Consider the following 15,984-nt stretch of genomic DNA (forward strand, 5'->3'; position numbering starts at 1 on the left):
TAAAACTGATATGTGTATTCAAATGATAACCTGTATATGTCAAGGTATTAGATAATAAAAATGTAATTAACTGTGATTGAAAAGTGTCCCATTAATTTCAAACGTTAATGTTGATTAATTTTGTCCTTATTTGTAACAAAGTAAAGTTGACAAGGAAAGTTCTACAAATTCATCTACAATACAACTGTCACACACCTCAACACACTTAAACACACACTCATAGACACAAGCATCTCCTTATTTTGACACTGCATTTACTTCCATTCATTGTTAATAGCCTAACTCAACCCTTTGCCATTACCAAGTGGTTGCCATGGTGACCCGGTCACTGACATAACCTCAATTCACACTTTCTTCCAAACCCTTGACGATGCCCAATATGACATGTTGCCTCTTTAGAACTTGGTTTTGGTGCCTGTAAGCAATACTGCTACTGACTGAGTCAGCGATTTCACCAGAAATGGACTCAAAGACGAAACAAAAAGGGCCTCATGACGTTGAAGTCACTGTGCTTTAGATAACAAATGTTCAATGGAGGGAACAGAGCACCTCCTGGTGGTGCTGAGGTGAACAGATTCTTCCCAAATTTGAATGCAAGATCAGGCAAAGGTTTAATGGTAAGTGTTGAGTAATATGATCTCTTCTTAGCCACACTGGTGCTTTCACCATATAGTGGATCATTACATGTTTTGCAACTTGAAGGTTTTTGACTGGATTACAATTCAATTTGTCTCACACGTGAGTTTTTGTTTCCCTTCATGTTGTGAGTTTAAGTCTTTACTTTAAATCTACACTGACAGGTTGATGTTTTTGTTTGAATAATACTTTGGAAAATGATCGAATATCTTCAAAACTGACACTAACTATTACGACACAGTGAACATTTACCTGCTCACTGTAAATATGTTACCGTGTTACCATGAGCCTGTTTGTCAGCTCCACATTCAGGTCAAAGCCACACTGCAGTTTCCAAGCTGCTGGCTGATAATACCTCCTACATACTATGTTGTGCATTATGTTTAACCTCCTAGAAATTTTGTTTGAGTGTCATATTCAGAGTTCTTAAATAGATGTCATTTTGAATAATTGCAAGATCCTACAGAACACACTAACATGCACTGGTAAGTGCATGCACCTCAGAAATCCACGTGGCATCTATAAGGTTTCCAATGATCACAGTTTAGTCCAACATGGTGACAACCATCCCACAACCACACCAAAAACAAGTCAGACAATTATTTGTGCTTTTGACGTTTGTGATACCATATTTATCTGTAAACTAAAAGAAAGCAACAGAAACAATGAACAAACTGTTGTGAGCCAGTTGATCAACTCTGTGGCAGATTTGATCTAAATATGACACATATATGCGCTGATGGTTTCATCAACTGTGTGACAACAAGCGTGTGTGTGTCTGTGTGTGTCTCTGTGGCCAGTTGCCCCGACTCACTTCTCATCAGAAGGTTTTCCTGAGAGACAGTTCTCACACTTAATGCAGGTTAAAGTCACAGTAGTCAGACAGACTAGTGTGGTGTGTTCAGGACATTCACATTGTTCAGCTTCATCATGGCTGAGTTCCTGTTGCTCATCATCCTCGTGTGTAAGTTTAAATATCTTATTAGCTTATTTCATCGTTCATGCTGGCTTTTGATTCATGTAGCCGATCCAGTAAACAACAAAGGTGTCACACCGCGGTGAGGTGGTTTTATTTTGGGGTTGTTTTTTGTCTTGTGATTTGTTTTATTTTGAAGAGTAACTCTCCTCTCGTTTCAGGTCACTTGCCCTTCCTCATGTGTCATATGTTGGAGTGTCTTCCCTGTTTCCTGATTGTGTCCACCTGTTTCCCATAACCCTCATGTCTTATACAGGTAGTCTGCATCTCCCTTTGTCTTGTTGCCAGTGTGTTTCGATCTTTCGTTCATGCCAGGCCTTTTTTCATAGCTCACAGCCAAAGAAATCAACCGTGATTATTGAAGCTCATTGTTATAGCCTCCAGTCTTTTTAGGAGTGTTTTTTTGTTCATAGTGCCTCAGCCATAGAAAATAGCCTCCAGTTTTAAGGAGAGATTTTTAGTTTAGCTTTTCTTGCAGATCATCTTCTTCCTCCGTCTGGAGCGATTTTTTTGTTGTTGTAACTTTTCATAGTCAGTTTTGTTTCCCTTTTTTGTTCGGGAGTAATTTTCATAGCCCCTTTGTTTATTTCTTAATAAAACCTGTCTGAATTACGCGACCCTCTGCATCTGAGTCCTCCCATTCATTGGTCCTTGTCAAAAGGACAGTCTGTTTTACATTGTTACTAACACATTTTAACGCAGTTTTCCATTAAACTAGCTGTTGTTGGAGCTTGAATATTGTTGTATCTGTTCAACTATTTAAAAAAACACTTTAATGTTAATTTAATATCTAAGTTTAATTTTTGTATGAAGAGCATATTTCTCTCTCTCTCGTGGACATTAATACATAATTATCAGTCATATCCACTGTTTTACAGAAGAAACAATCTTCACCTCTAATTCTAATTTAACTTCACTGTACAACGTGATTAAATGCAGCTAATTACAAGAAGAGTTCATCAATAATTTTCTGATACTTTTTCAAAATAAATTTAAACATTCAATCATTCAATCCTTGATATGTTTACATTTTTAGTTCCTTGACCTGAGCTGACAGTGAATCCAGAGCTGATCACAGAAACAGACTCAGTCTGATGTATTTGACTCGATTACAGTCAAACTTATCTCACTCATGAGTTTTTTTTTTTTTTTTACCCTCATGTTGTAAACGGGTTGATGGTTTTTGTTTAAATAATACTTCGGTAAATGATCACATATCTTCAAAACTGACTTTGGCTTTTACGACACAGTGAGCATATACCTGTAAGTATGTTAGTGTTGTTACTATGAGCGTGCTCGTCAGCTCAGCATTTCGGTCAAAGCCACATTGTGGCTTCCAAGCTGCTGGCAAGGCTGGAGGCATGAAAGTTTCTGATGCTATTTCCTACATACTATATTTTGCATTATGCTTTACCTCTACCAAGTTGAACTAAGTTGAACAGTTAGGGTGTTTTCACATGTAGAACAGTCACAGCCAGCAGGGTACTGGAACATGCACATCTCTGGCTCAGAAATAGATAACAAATAACAAGCTAAATAAACAGATTTGAGCTTCCACATCTCTGCAAGGCTAAACAGAAGAACAAAGAATGATCTCATTAACTGTACTAGACGTTATGCACCATCTAACTATTCATTTAACATGTTAGATGTGTGCATAATGTCGGCTCAATTTTAGTTGAACACAAAGAATTTATGTTTGTCGTCTGCTTATTGTTTAAAAACGGAAGTTGAACTTGTTAGAAACTCTTAAAGTGACAGCATGTACTGACTGAAGGGGAACAGAAACTGTACTGATGAAGACCTCACATCACCTGAGAGATGAGCAGTTAGGGTGTTTTCACATGTAGGACAGCCACCAGTGTAGTTAAAGAAAAGTTGAGATAATTGGCTTTATTAGCAGTGCTGCAAAGAGTTAAAGATTTAACACTACGTTCATGTCTCCACAGTTAATGTGAATTTACAACCAGCGGCCATTAGAGGAGCACAAAACAGCTGCAAATAACAACCCTACCTCAGAAATCCACCTGACAGCATCTTTAAGCTTTTACTATTTTGCAAATTTGTCCAACATGGTGGCAACCACCCAACAAACACACCAAAACAAGTCAGACAAAATATTAGTGCTTTTGAGGTTTGTGATACCATATTTATCAGTAAACATTTGGTTTCAGCAAATCTGCAAACTAAAAGAAAGCAACAGAAACAATGAAGAAACCGTTCTGAGCCAGTTGATCAACTCTGTGGCAGATTTGATCTAAATATGACACATATATGCGCTGATGGTTTCATAAACTATGTGACAACAAGCGTGTGTGTCTGTGTGTGTCTCTGTGGCCAGTTGCCCCGACTCACTTCTCATCAGAAGGTTTTCCTGAGACAGTTCTCACACTTAATGCAGGTTAAAGTCACAGTAGTCAGACAGACTAGTGTGGTGTGTTCAGGACATTCAAATTGTTCAGCTTCATCATGGCTGAGTTCCTGTTGCTCATCATCCTCGTGTGTAAGTTTAAATATCTTATTAGCTTATTTCATCGTTCATGCTGGCTTTTGATTCATGTAGCCGATCCAGTAAACAATAAAGGACACTCTGTTTTACATTGTTACTAACACATTTTAATGCAGTTTTCCATTAAACTAGCTGTTGTTGGAGCTTAAATATTGTTGTATCTGTTCAACTATTTAAAAAAACACTTTCTCAAACAGATTCCTTTCATGAGATCAAAGCACAAGGTCAGACTAAGTTAAATTTTTGTATGAAGAGTAAATTTATCTCTCTTTTGTACAATAATACATAATTATCAGTCATGATTACTGTTTTACAGAAGAAACTACTAAGTAATAAATGTAACATCTTCACCTCTTAACTTTCAGCTCTTCTTCAGCCGAACCTGACGGTGGATCGACCTGTGATCACAGAGACAGACTCAGTCACACTGAACTGTCAGACTCCATCATCTGTTTCTGTGACTCAGTGTGATTTCTACATTGAAAACAAAGAAAAGTCAGACAGCTCCTGTGTGCAGACACTGACAGGAGCTGAGCTGCTGAAGATTGGAGGTAAAAGATCACCCTCTGAGGTTAAAGTAAGATGTTTTTACACTGTGAGGTTTGGAGGTGTTGACAGTCCATCTCCAGTCAGTGATACGTCCACCATCACCATAAACAGTGAGTGACTGAACTTCCATTAAGATATTGTTACATGCTGTAATTAAATATGTCATGTCAGCTGTTAAAGATCTGTCATCAGACAATGCTTCAAATAATGATTTATTCTACATGTATTCATATTTTCAGCTCTTCTTCAGCCGAACCTGACGGTGAATCCACAGCTGATCACAGAGACAGACTCAGTCACACTGAACTGTGTGACTCCATCATCTGTTTCTGTGTCTGAGTGTTATTACCGCTTTGTGAGAGGAAAACCTGCCAAAAGATTCTCTTGTCTGAAGACACTGTCAGGAGCTGAGCTGCTGTCTCTAACAGGTCAAAGTTCTCCTGCCAAAGTTGATGTCGCCTGTTTTTACCTCGTATCACATGAATCTCCAGAGAGCAACATCTTCACCATCACCGTGCAACGTGAGGAAATGCAGCTAATCACAAGAAGAGTTCAGTGTGAGGAAAATCATCATTATCATCTGATACTTTTTCTAAATAAATGCAACATTTACACATTCAGACTGTGATATGTTTATTTTTAGTTCCTCGACCTGAGCTGACAGTGAATCCACGGCCGATCACAGAGACAGACTCAGTCACACTGAACTGTCAGACTCCATCATCTGTTTCTGCATCTGAGTGTTATTTGTACTTTATGGGAACAAAAACTGCCAGAACCATCTCCTGTGTGCAGTCCCTGAGAGGAACTGAGCTGCTGATGACGGCACATCTGAGTTCAGCTGCTGAGGTTGAACTAACATGTTATTACACTGTAGAACACAGAGGAGGAACATATCAATCTCCACACAGTGACATCTCTTCAGTCGTAGTACAAAGTAAGTGACCAAACTACCATTGTTGTACTTTCACAAAACATCTGAATATATGTTAGATGTTGCAACCAGAAAGAGGAAAGAAAGAAAATCTCTATTTTCATTGAAATGTGTGAAAGTTTAACACTTGGACCATTTGCTAATTTGACTTTAGATTAATGAATATTTGCTATTTTGACCATTAATGTATATTTAATTACTCTTTGTATAACTCTGGTAACACAAATATTTCTATGTTACAAACTTCTAATTGATCCAAATTAATCTTTTATTGCAGAGTCCATCACAACCCCAAGAGCACCAGCTGTCAGTCTGACCACAGGTAAGTGGTGGATTTAAACAATAATCTGAAACATTACACTCTGACAGTAAGACTGTATTTACTACTTTGAAAATGTTTTTTTTTATCCATCAGATTATACTGTTGGAGCATCAAAGAGCGCTGGTAGTTCATTTACTACTTTCCTGACATCAGTGAATCCTGGATCAGGTGACACAGGGATAATCCGGAGTAAAATGCACTTTAGGTCAATTTACGGGATGTTGGGAGTACATACGTTGAGTTGACATCAAAATCATTTAATTCTGATGTGTTTTGAGAATTTTTATTTGACCGTTTTCAGCCAAAAGTCGTTAGCCTGGAGGAGAGTGGGGCATATGGTATCGCCGCTACAAAACGCTATTTTTATAGCCTACCTCTTCTACAGCTCCAAACAACATAACACTTACGTGGTAGTGAGTAGAGGGTCCCTAAATCCAAACAGAAGTGTCCCGAGGTCTTCATGTGGTCGGATAGAGTCCAGAATGAATTTAATCAAGCCAGTATCTTTCCGGAAATGCTCCTGCTGCAGCTGGCATCTTCAGCGTAAAGTCCGTATAGTAGAGAGCAGAGTGTGGAGTAACACGCTCTGGAAATTCACAATTTCGTTGCCGTTTTTTTTTTACAAACATAGTCCAGTATTTCTTTCAAAAGCCAGGATAGGAACAAACACGCACCATAACTCCAAAAGTTTGCTCCGCTGTTTGTTCAACAATCTAATCACACACCTCTCCTTCTTCTGTGATGGTCACTCCAGTCACGCAAATAGTGATGTGTCGTTCGCGAACGATCCGGCTCTAAGAGCCGGCTCTCTGAAGTGAACGACAGGAACCGGCTCCACAATGGGAGCCGTTTTGGGATCCTATTTCGGAGCCGTTTTTTTCTTTCAGTATCTCTCCTCCTCCCAGTCGTTGCGCTTGTGCTCTGCAAGTGCCACAGAGCCGTCAGTTTTTTCTTCCACGTCGTTTTTTTTGTCCTTCGTGCCTCACTGTCTCTCCCAGCTGTCTCTCCCCTCTCCCTCTCCCTCCCCCTCCCCCTCCTTGGGTTTTGCTCTGCTTCTGCCAGTGCTAGACGGAGTTTTTTTTCTTCAGTCGGTGCCTTAATGGCTCCACTGCCCTCATGTCAAGCGTGTGCTCCACACATCTGACCAATCACAAGCAGCTTTCAATTAATAAGGTGACTGGAAACACTGAAAAAAAGTTTGTCCACTTTTTTCTTTCCTCTGCTGTCCTCGTGTCAAGCGTGTTTGTATTTATAACTGTTTAATTTATTTTAAGTTATTTTTGTGGAAGTGGTGCTATTTTGTGATAATTTAATTGGTTATAATAAAACTTTTATTCATAAAGCATTGTTATGCCGCATTTTACTCATCATAAGTGCTTAAAAATGTCAATAATGAAACAAAATGTTGTAAAATTAGGTTAAATTTATTAATTAATTAATTAATAACGTAAAAAGTGTGTATGGGGAGCCGTTTGGGAGCCGAAAGAGCCGGCTCTCCACAGTAAGAAGAGCCGAAAGAGCCGAATCTCAAAATAGAGCCGGAAATCCCATCACTACACGCAAAAGACGTCTTCCGTAAACAGGAGGCTAGGTCACGCGAGACGTAAGGTCACGGGACATTTTATAAAATTCCAACCTGTTAAGGCTGAGTTATACTTCTTTTAACTGCCCTTGCGCTTGCGTCTTGCGCGTATGTTAATGGATCGAGACGTTTATACCACAGCCCTTTTACAGACAGCCGTTCCACTTCCTATTCGCCCCATTATAAAAAAATTGGCTGCAGTTCAGTTGATTTTCTCTGGGGGCGCTGGCAAGCGAGTGCAGAATGACCATTTTCCATAGGGCTGGCGCTAATAACTCAAAAAATGTCCCCGCTAGCGGCTTAAACCTGAAAATAATACTGTGATTTCTGACAGAGGGATGTGGATTTATATCGAAAGTACAATAACCTGGGAGTTATAGCTTTCTGTTTTCTTACAGGTCTGGCATTTGCGAGTCAGTATCCGCTAGCATCTAGCTAACGGAATCTGAAGAACGCACGGCTGATTACGACCGGCTGCTTTACGGCACTCGTCCACTGTGCCAGAGTGCTAACCTGGTGCCGCTAACAACAACCAAAGCTAAACCAGAGGCTAGTCAGAGAGTATGTAAAAGGGCTGTGCTGAAATCTGTAACTATTTGAGCTAACCCCTCTCTGCTAGCTCAGCGCTAGGACTGACCATGCCGTAAAGTGATGCCACATGCGTGACGTCACTCGGGATGCAATACTGACAATAAATGTGTATTTTAAACAAATCTAGTGCGTCTAAAAAATCAAACCAAGTGCCGTTTGAAAGGATAATTTATCCTGCCTTTAGGAAAATTAAAATGAAAAAATATAAAAAATTATATCCAAAGCAATGGCTGCATCTAAGGTGGATTTCATTGTACCACCATAGAGTTCGGCGTGCTCTGCACTGCTTCGTTGGCGCCCCTAGAGTGCAGTACCACCCGGAAATAGCCGCCAGTTTTCCCTCTCCTCATAATAGAGACTTTCTGTTTATACTTCATTTTGCTTTGTCGGCGGTTGCGTGTGCTGCGTGGCGATTCACCGCCAGGACAGTAGGTGGAGTAGCGGGTTTTTTCAATGACAAGCCTACTACGATGAAAGGAAATTCACCGCCAGGAGCTCTTTGGCAAGTCTCTCTTCCATAGATTCATGCTTCTTCTTCTTCTTGTAAATAGCCGGTATTTTGTCAGATTTTCAACACCTTGGGGGTCTAAACGACCACTTTCTCGCCTGAAAATGTTTCAAATGTTGCTATAGTTATATATTTACAGAGTTTATAGCTTAAGGGAAATCAGCTTTTCAGGCCGGCTGACTTCGGCTCGGGCAGGAGTGAAGTGCACTGTGTGTAAACGCTCTGCATACTGTCAGATCGATCAAGTAGTAGGCGGTTTCGAACACAGCCAGTGGCTTGCGCTCGCGTCATGCGTGAAGTTTAGAAAATTGAGGTGACACACGCAAGCACGCAAGGGGGGGCTTGCAACCGCGCAAGGGCTTGCGTTGCGGCTTGCGTCTTGCGTTGCCGACTATAAACCAGGCATTAGTAAGCTAGGCTTTGCTTTTGCATACAACTTCATTTCACTTTTGAAAGAAATACTGGACTATGTTTGTAAAAAAAAAACGGCAACGAAATTGTGAATTTCCAGAGCGTGTTACTCCACACTCGGCTCTACTATACGGACTTTACGCTGAAGATGCCAGCTGCAGCAGCAACATTTCCGGAAAGATACTGGCTTGATTAAATTCATTCTGGACTCTATCCGACCACATGAAGACCTCGGGACACTTCTGTTTGGATTTAGGGACCCTCTACTCACTACCACGTAAGTGTTATGTTGTTTGGAGCTGTAGAAGAGGTGTAAAAATAGCGTTTTGTAGCGGCGATACCATATGCCCCACTCTCCTCCAGGCTAACGACTTTTGGCTGAAAACGGTCAAATAAAAATTCTCAAAACACATCAGAATTAAATGATTTTGATGTCAACTCAACGTATGTACTCCCAACATCCCGTAAATTGACCTAAAGTGCATTTTACTCCGGATTATCCCTTTAAGGGGCTGCCAAGGCAGGAGCTAAACCCCCCCCCCCCAAAAAAACCACGACAGAAGTTTTAGAGATAAACGAACTGATCACTAGAAAAAACAAGGAGGAACAAATTACACAGGTGAACAAAACAACCTCCAAAATGAGTAAATTCTAAAATGAACGGTAGGTGAGGCAATCAGCAACTGAAGAACATGTGTGACACAGGGAGTAAAACTGAACTGAATAAACACGGTGGAAAATACAAAAGAAAACAGAAAGTAAGGTAACTAAAGAGCAAGAACAGAAGACCAAAAAGGAAAACCAGCACATGAAAACACAGACAATGACAATATCAATTTGTGCTCACATAAATCTGACAGGTGTAAAACTATCTTCTTTTATTTCAGATGTTGTGGAGACAGAGGTCACAACAACCCCGACAATGCCAGCTTTCACTGTGAGCACAGGTAGGATGTAAACAGCAGTCCATAACAATATGACAAACCAATAACTATTTATTAGTTTGAAAGCTTTTCTAATCAGCCAGGACTGTCAGCACACCATGTTTCAACATCAGTTAAACTTGATGATGCCACGATTCATCCTATTAAGAACACCAGCCACACTCATCTTTGCTCCAGACAAATGTACTTTTACATTCTTTTTATTGCTCAATGAACATAATCATTAACATTTCAAAATTGGTTGAAAAATTGATTAAAACAAAGAAACGGCCTACCTGGTCCGATGGTTTTTAAATGCTTGATACTCCAGTAAGAAAGACTCACAGATGCAAAAATAACAAAAGACTTAGTTTTTTTGCTTGTTGATTTAACGCAGAGTGATGAAACCTGTTTTTTCTTATGCAGTTATCAGGATCACAGTAGTTGGGACGCTGGTGTTGCTTGGATCGGCTCTTCTCGTTTGTCAATCCAGAACTGGTAAAGAAACAACAACATTAAATCAAAGCTGTAGTTTGGATAGTTTGATATGTTTTTTTTTTAAATATATCTTTTATATATTTCTGTTTATATTTCTTAGAGAATTGTTTCTGCAAGAGGTAAGAAATGTTCTTTCTCAGACATCATCAGGTGAACATGTGTATATGTATGACTGATGATATTTATATGATAGATTCCCAGTTTTCTAACAGCCGTTCTTGGGATAATCAGTTTTCCTCTGACTGCTTCAGCTGAAAGGTCTTTTCTACAGCAGGTCTGTTGCACCCTCCATCAAAGTTGGGGCGGTTGCGCGAGGCTTCTGTGTCTTCTTTCATTGAGACTCAGTGAAATGTCTCAAAGAAGAATTTACTCAGTTTCAGAATTCATATAACTATTGCAAATGTTCATGAAATTAGTTTCTGGTAGATTTTAGACATCCTCTGCTTGAGTACATGTGCTCAGATGATGTAAAATAATCAGCAGACTGCTGTAGACAGAGGTGTTACCTCCTAAGTATCCGTGTTTAGTTCAATAAATAACATTTTTAATGTTTGGAGACAATAATGTGAACATAGCTGTTTTCATTCTGTGTTGAAAACAAACTTTTATATAATACACGGTCTTCTTTTCCTCCATTTAGACTGATGGCCAACATCTCTGGTAAATCAGGAAGTTTATTGCTCATTTACTTTCACCTCAGTGTTAATGACTGTGCAAAAAAACAGTGTTATCAATGTATTTCATCTGTGATTTGGTCATGAAAAGAATGTGTTTGTGTTTTTATTTCAGATGAAACGACGGAAATGGTGAGTCCTAACCAGGGTTGGGGAGTAACGGATTACATGTAACGGCGTTACGGTAAAAGGATACAAAATAAAAGTAACTGTAATCCGTTACAGTACAAGCAAAAATGATGTACTCAGATTACAGTTACATTCAGTGAGAATGGGGGTTACTTAACAGGATTACAATTTGTGCGAGGTTGCAGTGACAGAAGTACAGAGCGGCAGGGTCGGACTGGGGAAAAAAATCGGCCCTGGCAATTTTCCCCGGGACCAGCCCCCCCTCAGTATTAATTAGTATCTCCAATCTAATTAAATAAAAATAAAAAAACGAGCACAGACCGCTCATACAGTCAATGGCATGTACCCATAGAAAAAATACACACTCACACACATCACACAACCTGACTATCGACTGCTAACAACCATGATCAGTAACCTACACAAACCCAGACACATAATGGCTCGGCGGCCAGCAATCGGATAAACCAATGAAGTGAATCTGCCAGCCCCATACTCTTGCCCCTGCTCAGCCAACTCCTTCACGTCGGGTATGGTTGGTAACGTTACGGCGGCTAGCATTAGCAACGAGGCTGCTAGGCTTGCTAAATCGGTAAGCATTAAGCATCAAGGCTACTGAAGAAAGTTAGTCTTTTTAGCTACGTTATATTATTATCTTTCTTCTCGGCTATAAGTTAACCTTTGTTTACGGCCACTGGCCCTAACCTGACGCGCTAGCTGTCAAATCACCTGGAAGTTTTCACCGGAAGTACTGGCGCACACACACAAGCAAGGGTGTGCAAAGAAAAATAAAATGTGATGTAAAAGTCTTACTTTGCTTATTTATTACTAAAGTAGAGCACTTCATTGTCATTGCACATGTATTAATGAAATGCAGTTTGGCATCTTATCAAGTGTAACGCGTGCAGATTGTATAGCATGCAGTATTTAGAGATAAAATGCAGTTATTTACAGCTAATGTAAGGAAAGATGGTTAATAGATATGTGCAGAATAGATCAATTACCTAAGGAAATGCATGTATGTGCAGAGAATGTATAATATAGTTATGGCAGTACAATGAAAAGAAAAATAGCATGGTATAAATAAATGTGATAAATACAGATGGAATCATACAGATAATATACAGATTATCCTATACCATAAATAGGTAAAAGTAATCCAAAAGTAATTAGTTACATTACTTTTTTTAAAAGTAATCCAAAAAGTTACACTACAATTACATTTTAAACAAGGTAACTTGTAACTGTAACGGATTACATTTTTAAAGTAACTTACCCAACACTGGTCCTAACGTCAGAGAAAATATCAACACTCCTGCTTCTACTAACAGGATTTCCTTCCTTTCGTGATCATTCTTTCTTGGGTGACACTATTCTTATGTCTCCTTCCATCTAACATTTTCTAAACCATTCACAGGCTGGTTATGATGAAACCTACAGGATTGTTACCTACACATGCTAAACCGATGAGCGTTATTCCTCTTTCTGTATTTAGAGAAAGGTTCATGGGCAGGTAGATTTGCTTTTCTGGTAAATTAGTGAAATGCTTGTTGAATCTGAAGTGATCTAAAATGCAATTACAAGCAAACAGAAATGTGTTTGTCTATGATGTGCAAAATGAATCATTTCTGCATGATAGAAATCAGAGCTTGATGATTTTATATGCTGGTAAATCAATAACCCGAGAAAACATTCCCGACTCAATTAATTGATGTGTCTTTTTTCATCCAGAGTGAAAACATCCGAAGCTCAGAACCTCAGCAGGCTGAATCAGCTCTTAGAGATTTACTGGAGGCGGCTGTAGCTCAGGGGGAAGAGCAGGCGTCTGACAATTAGAACGTAGGCGGTTGGACACATAACCACGTGTCCTTGTTCAAGACACTGAACCCCATGTTGCTTCCGATGCATCCATCTGTCATGTCTGTGGCTTCTTGCCATGTTTTTAGTTTGTGTTTAGTTCCTAGTTTTTACCATGTCTTTGTTTTAGGTCCAGGTTGTCATTTTAGTTCTGCCTTGTCATGCCATCAGCCTCACTTCCCTCACCTGTGTTTTCCCCATCAGCTGCACTCAATCCCTAATCACCCTCCCTCATTCGTTCCCTCATTGTTTTGCGAGATCCTAACCCGTCAACATCCTCCATGCCATGCCACGACCAAGTTAAGTGTTTCGTCTCCATTAAGTGTTTTGTTTTGTTAAGTAATTATCCCACAGTTTAGGTTTTTTGAATCCGGCTCAGCCGTGCTTTTTGTTTGAACTTTGTGTTTTTGAAAATAAATTAAGTTTGCTTTTTGAATTTCCGCATCCGTGTCCTTTCACACCCACCCCAAACTGACACCATCTGAGTATGAGATTGCGTTTTGACAGAAACTGCATAGCTTGTAACACTGTGTAGATGTGCTGTATGAGTGTGTGTGTGACTGGGTGAATCTGGCTTGCAGAGTAAAAGCACTTTAAGTGGTATTTAAGTACAGTTAATTTACCATTTACGAGGCAGCACCGTGAGGTCACCTGGAAAACCATGTGTTATTTAATTGTCTCTCTTGAAATTGTTTGCATGTTAAAGGTGAACCTGTGTTCACATTAATATAAAACTGATATTTGTATTCAAATGATAACCTGTATTTGTCAAGGTATTAGATAATAAAAATGTAATTAACTGTGATTGAAAAGTGTCCCATTAATTTCAAATGTTAATGTTGATTAATTTTGTCCTTATTTGTAACAAAGTAAAGTTGACAAGGAAAGTTCTACAAATTCATCTACAATACAACTGTCACACACCTCAACACACTTAAACACACACTCATAGACACAAGCATCTCCTTATTTTGACACTGCATTTACTTCCATTCATTGTTAATAGCCTAACTCAACCCTTAGCCATTAGCAAGTGGTTGCCATGGTGACCCGGTCACTGACATAACCTCAATTCACACTTTCTTCCAAACCCTTGACGATGCCCAATATGACATGTTGCCTCTTTAGAACTTGGTTTTGGTGTCTGTAAGCAATACTGCTACTGAACAGGTGAACAGATTCTTCACAAATTTGAATGCAAGATCAGGCAAAGGTTTAATGGTAAGTGTTGAGTAATATGATCTCTTCTTAGCCACACTGGTGCTTTCACCATATAGTGGATCATTGCATGTTTTGCAACTTGAAGGTTTTTGACTGGATTACAATTCAATTTGTCTCACACGTGAGTTTTTGTTTCCCTTCATGTTGTGAGTTTAAGTCTTTACTTTAAATCTACACTGACAGGTTGATGTTTTTGTATGAATAATACTTTGGAAAATGATCGAATATCTTCAAAACTGACACTAACTATTACGACACAGTGAACATTTACCTGCTCACTGTAAATATGTTACCGTGTTACCATGAGCCTGTTCGTGAGCTCCGCATTCAGGTCAAAGCCACACTGCAGTTTCCAAGCTGCTGGCTGATAATACCTCCTACATACTATGTTGTGCATTATGTTTAACCTCCTAGAAATTTTGTTTGAGTGTCATATTCAGAGTTCTTAAATAGATGTCATTTTGAATAATTGCAAGATCCTACAGAACACACTAACATGCACTGGTAAGTGCATGCACCTCAGAAATCCACGTGGCATCTATAAGGTTTCCAATGATCACAGTTTAGTCCAACATGGTGACAACCATCCCACAACCACACCAAAAACAAGTCAGACAATTATTTGTGCTTTTGACGTTTGTGATACCATATTTATCTGTAAACTAAAAGAAAGCAACAGAAACAATGAACAAACTGTTGTGAGCCAGTTGATCAACTCTGTGGCAGATTTGATCTAAATATGACACATATATGCGCTGATGGTTTCCTAAACTGTGTGACAACAAGCGTGTGTGTGTCTGTGTGTGTCTCTGTGGCCAGTTGCCCCGACTCACTTCTCATCAGAAGGTTTTCCTGAGAGACAGTTCTCACACTTAATGCAGGTTAAAGTCACAGTAGTCAGACAGACTAGTGTGGTGTGTTCAGGACATTCACATTGTTCAGCTTCATCATGGCTGAGTTCCTGTTGCTCATCATCCTCGTGTGTAAGTGTAAATATCTTATTAGCTTATTTCATCGTTCATGCTGGCTTTTGATTCATGTAGCCGATCCAGTAAACAACAAAGGTGTCACACCGCGGTGAGGTGGTTTTATTTTGGGGTTGTTTTTTGTCTTGTGATTTGTTTTATTTTGAAGAGTAACTCTCCTCTCGTTTCAGGTCACTTGCCCTTCCTCATGTGTCATATGTTGGAGTGTCTTCCCTGTTTCCTGATTGTGTCCACCTGTTTCCCATTACCCTCATGTCTTATAGTCTGCGTCTCCCTTTGTCTTGTTGCCAGTGTGTTTCGATCTTTCGTTCATGCCAGGCCTTTTTTCATAGCTCACAGCCAAAGAAATCAACCGTGATTATTGAAGCTCATTGTTATAGCCTCCAGTCTTTTTAGGAGTGTTTTTTTGTTCATAGTGCCTCAGCCATAGAAAATAGCCTCCAGTTTTAAGGAGAGATTTTTAGTTTAGCTTTTCTTGCAGATCATCTTCTTCCTCCGTCTGGAGCGATTTTTTGTTGTTGTAACTTTTCATAGTCAGTTTTGTTTCCCTTTTTTGTTCGGGAGTAATTTTCATAGCCCCTTTGTTTATTTCTTAATAAAACCTGTCTGAATTACGCGACCCTCTGCATCTGAGTCCTCCCATTCATTGGTCCTTGTCAAAAGGACACTCTGTTTTAC

The 15,984-nt window shown here is 39.5% G+C and overlaps 1 protein-coding gene across 5 annotated transcripts; it reads left to right on the forward strand.

The window, feature by feature from the left end:
- Positions 1-1,761: 1,761 nt before the first annotated feature.
- LOC142377202 (uncharacterized) lies at positions 1,762-13,850 on the forward strand. Of its 5 annotated transcripts, none has more exons than XM_075461070.1 (13): positions 4,052-4,115; positions 4,319-4,345; positions 4,487-4,780; positions 4,910-5,227; positions 5,314-5,607; positions 5,882-5,926; positions 6,020-6,094; positions 9,906-9,965; positions 10,368-10,439; positions 10,540-10,558; positions 11,080-11,099; positions 11,229-11,245; positions 12,974-13,850. In XM_075461070.1, exons 1-13 carry the CDS (start codon positions 4,082-4,084, stop codon positions 13,076-13,078), a joined length of 1,380 nt encoding a protein of 459 aa, XP_075317185.1. In that variant the 5' UTR covers positions 4,052-4,081; the 3' UTR covers positions 13,079-13,850. The 5 variants fall into 5 exon arrangements, with proteins under 5 accessions (XP_075317188.1, XP_075317185.1, XP_075317187.1 ...); XM_075461072.1 differs by having other exon boundaries at positions 4,910-5,191; XM_075461073.1 differs by lacking the exons at positions 4,052-4,115; positions 4,319-4,345 and adding an exon at positions 1,762-1,868.
- The last annotated feature ends 2,134 nt before the right edge of the window (positions 13,851-15,984 follow it).

This window comes from Odontesthes bonariensis, chromosome 3, assembly GCF_027942865.1.
Source record: "Odontesthes bonariensis isolate fOdoBon6 chromosome 3, fOdoBon6.hap1, whole genome shotgun sequence".
Taxonomy (NCBI): domain Eukaryota; kingdom Metazoa; phylum Chordata; class Actinopteri; order Atheriniformes; family Atherinopsidae; genus Odontesthes; species Odontesthes bonariensis.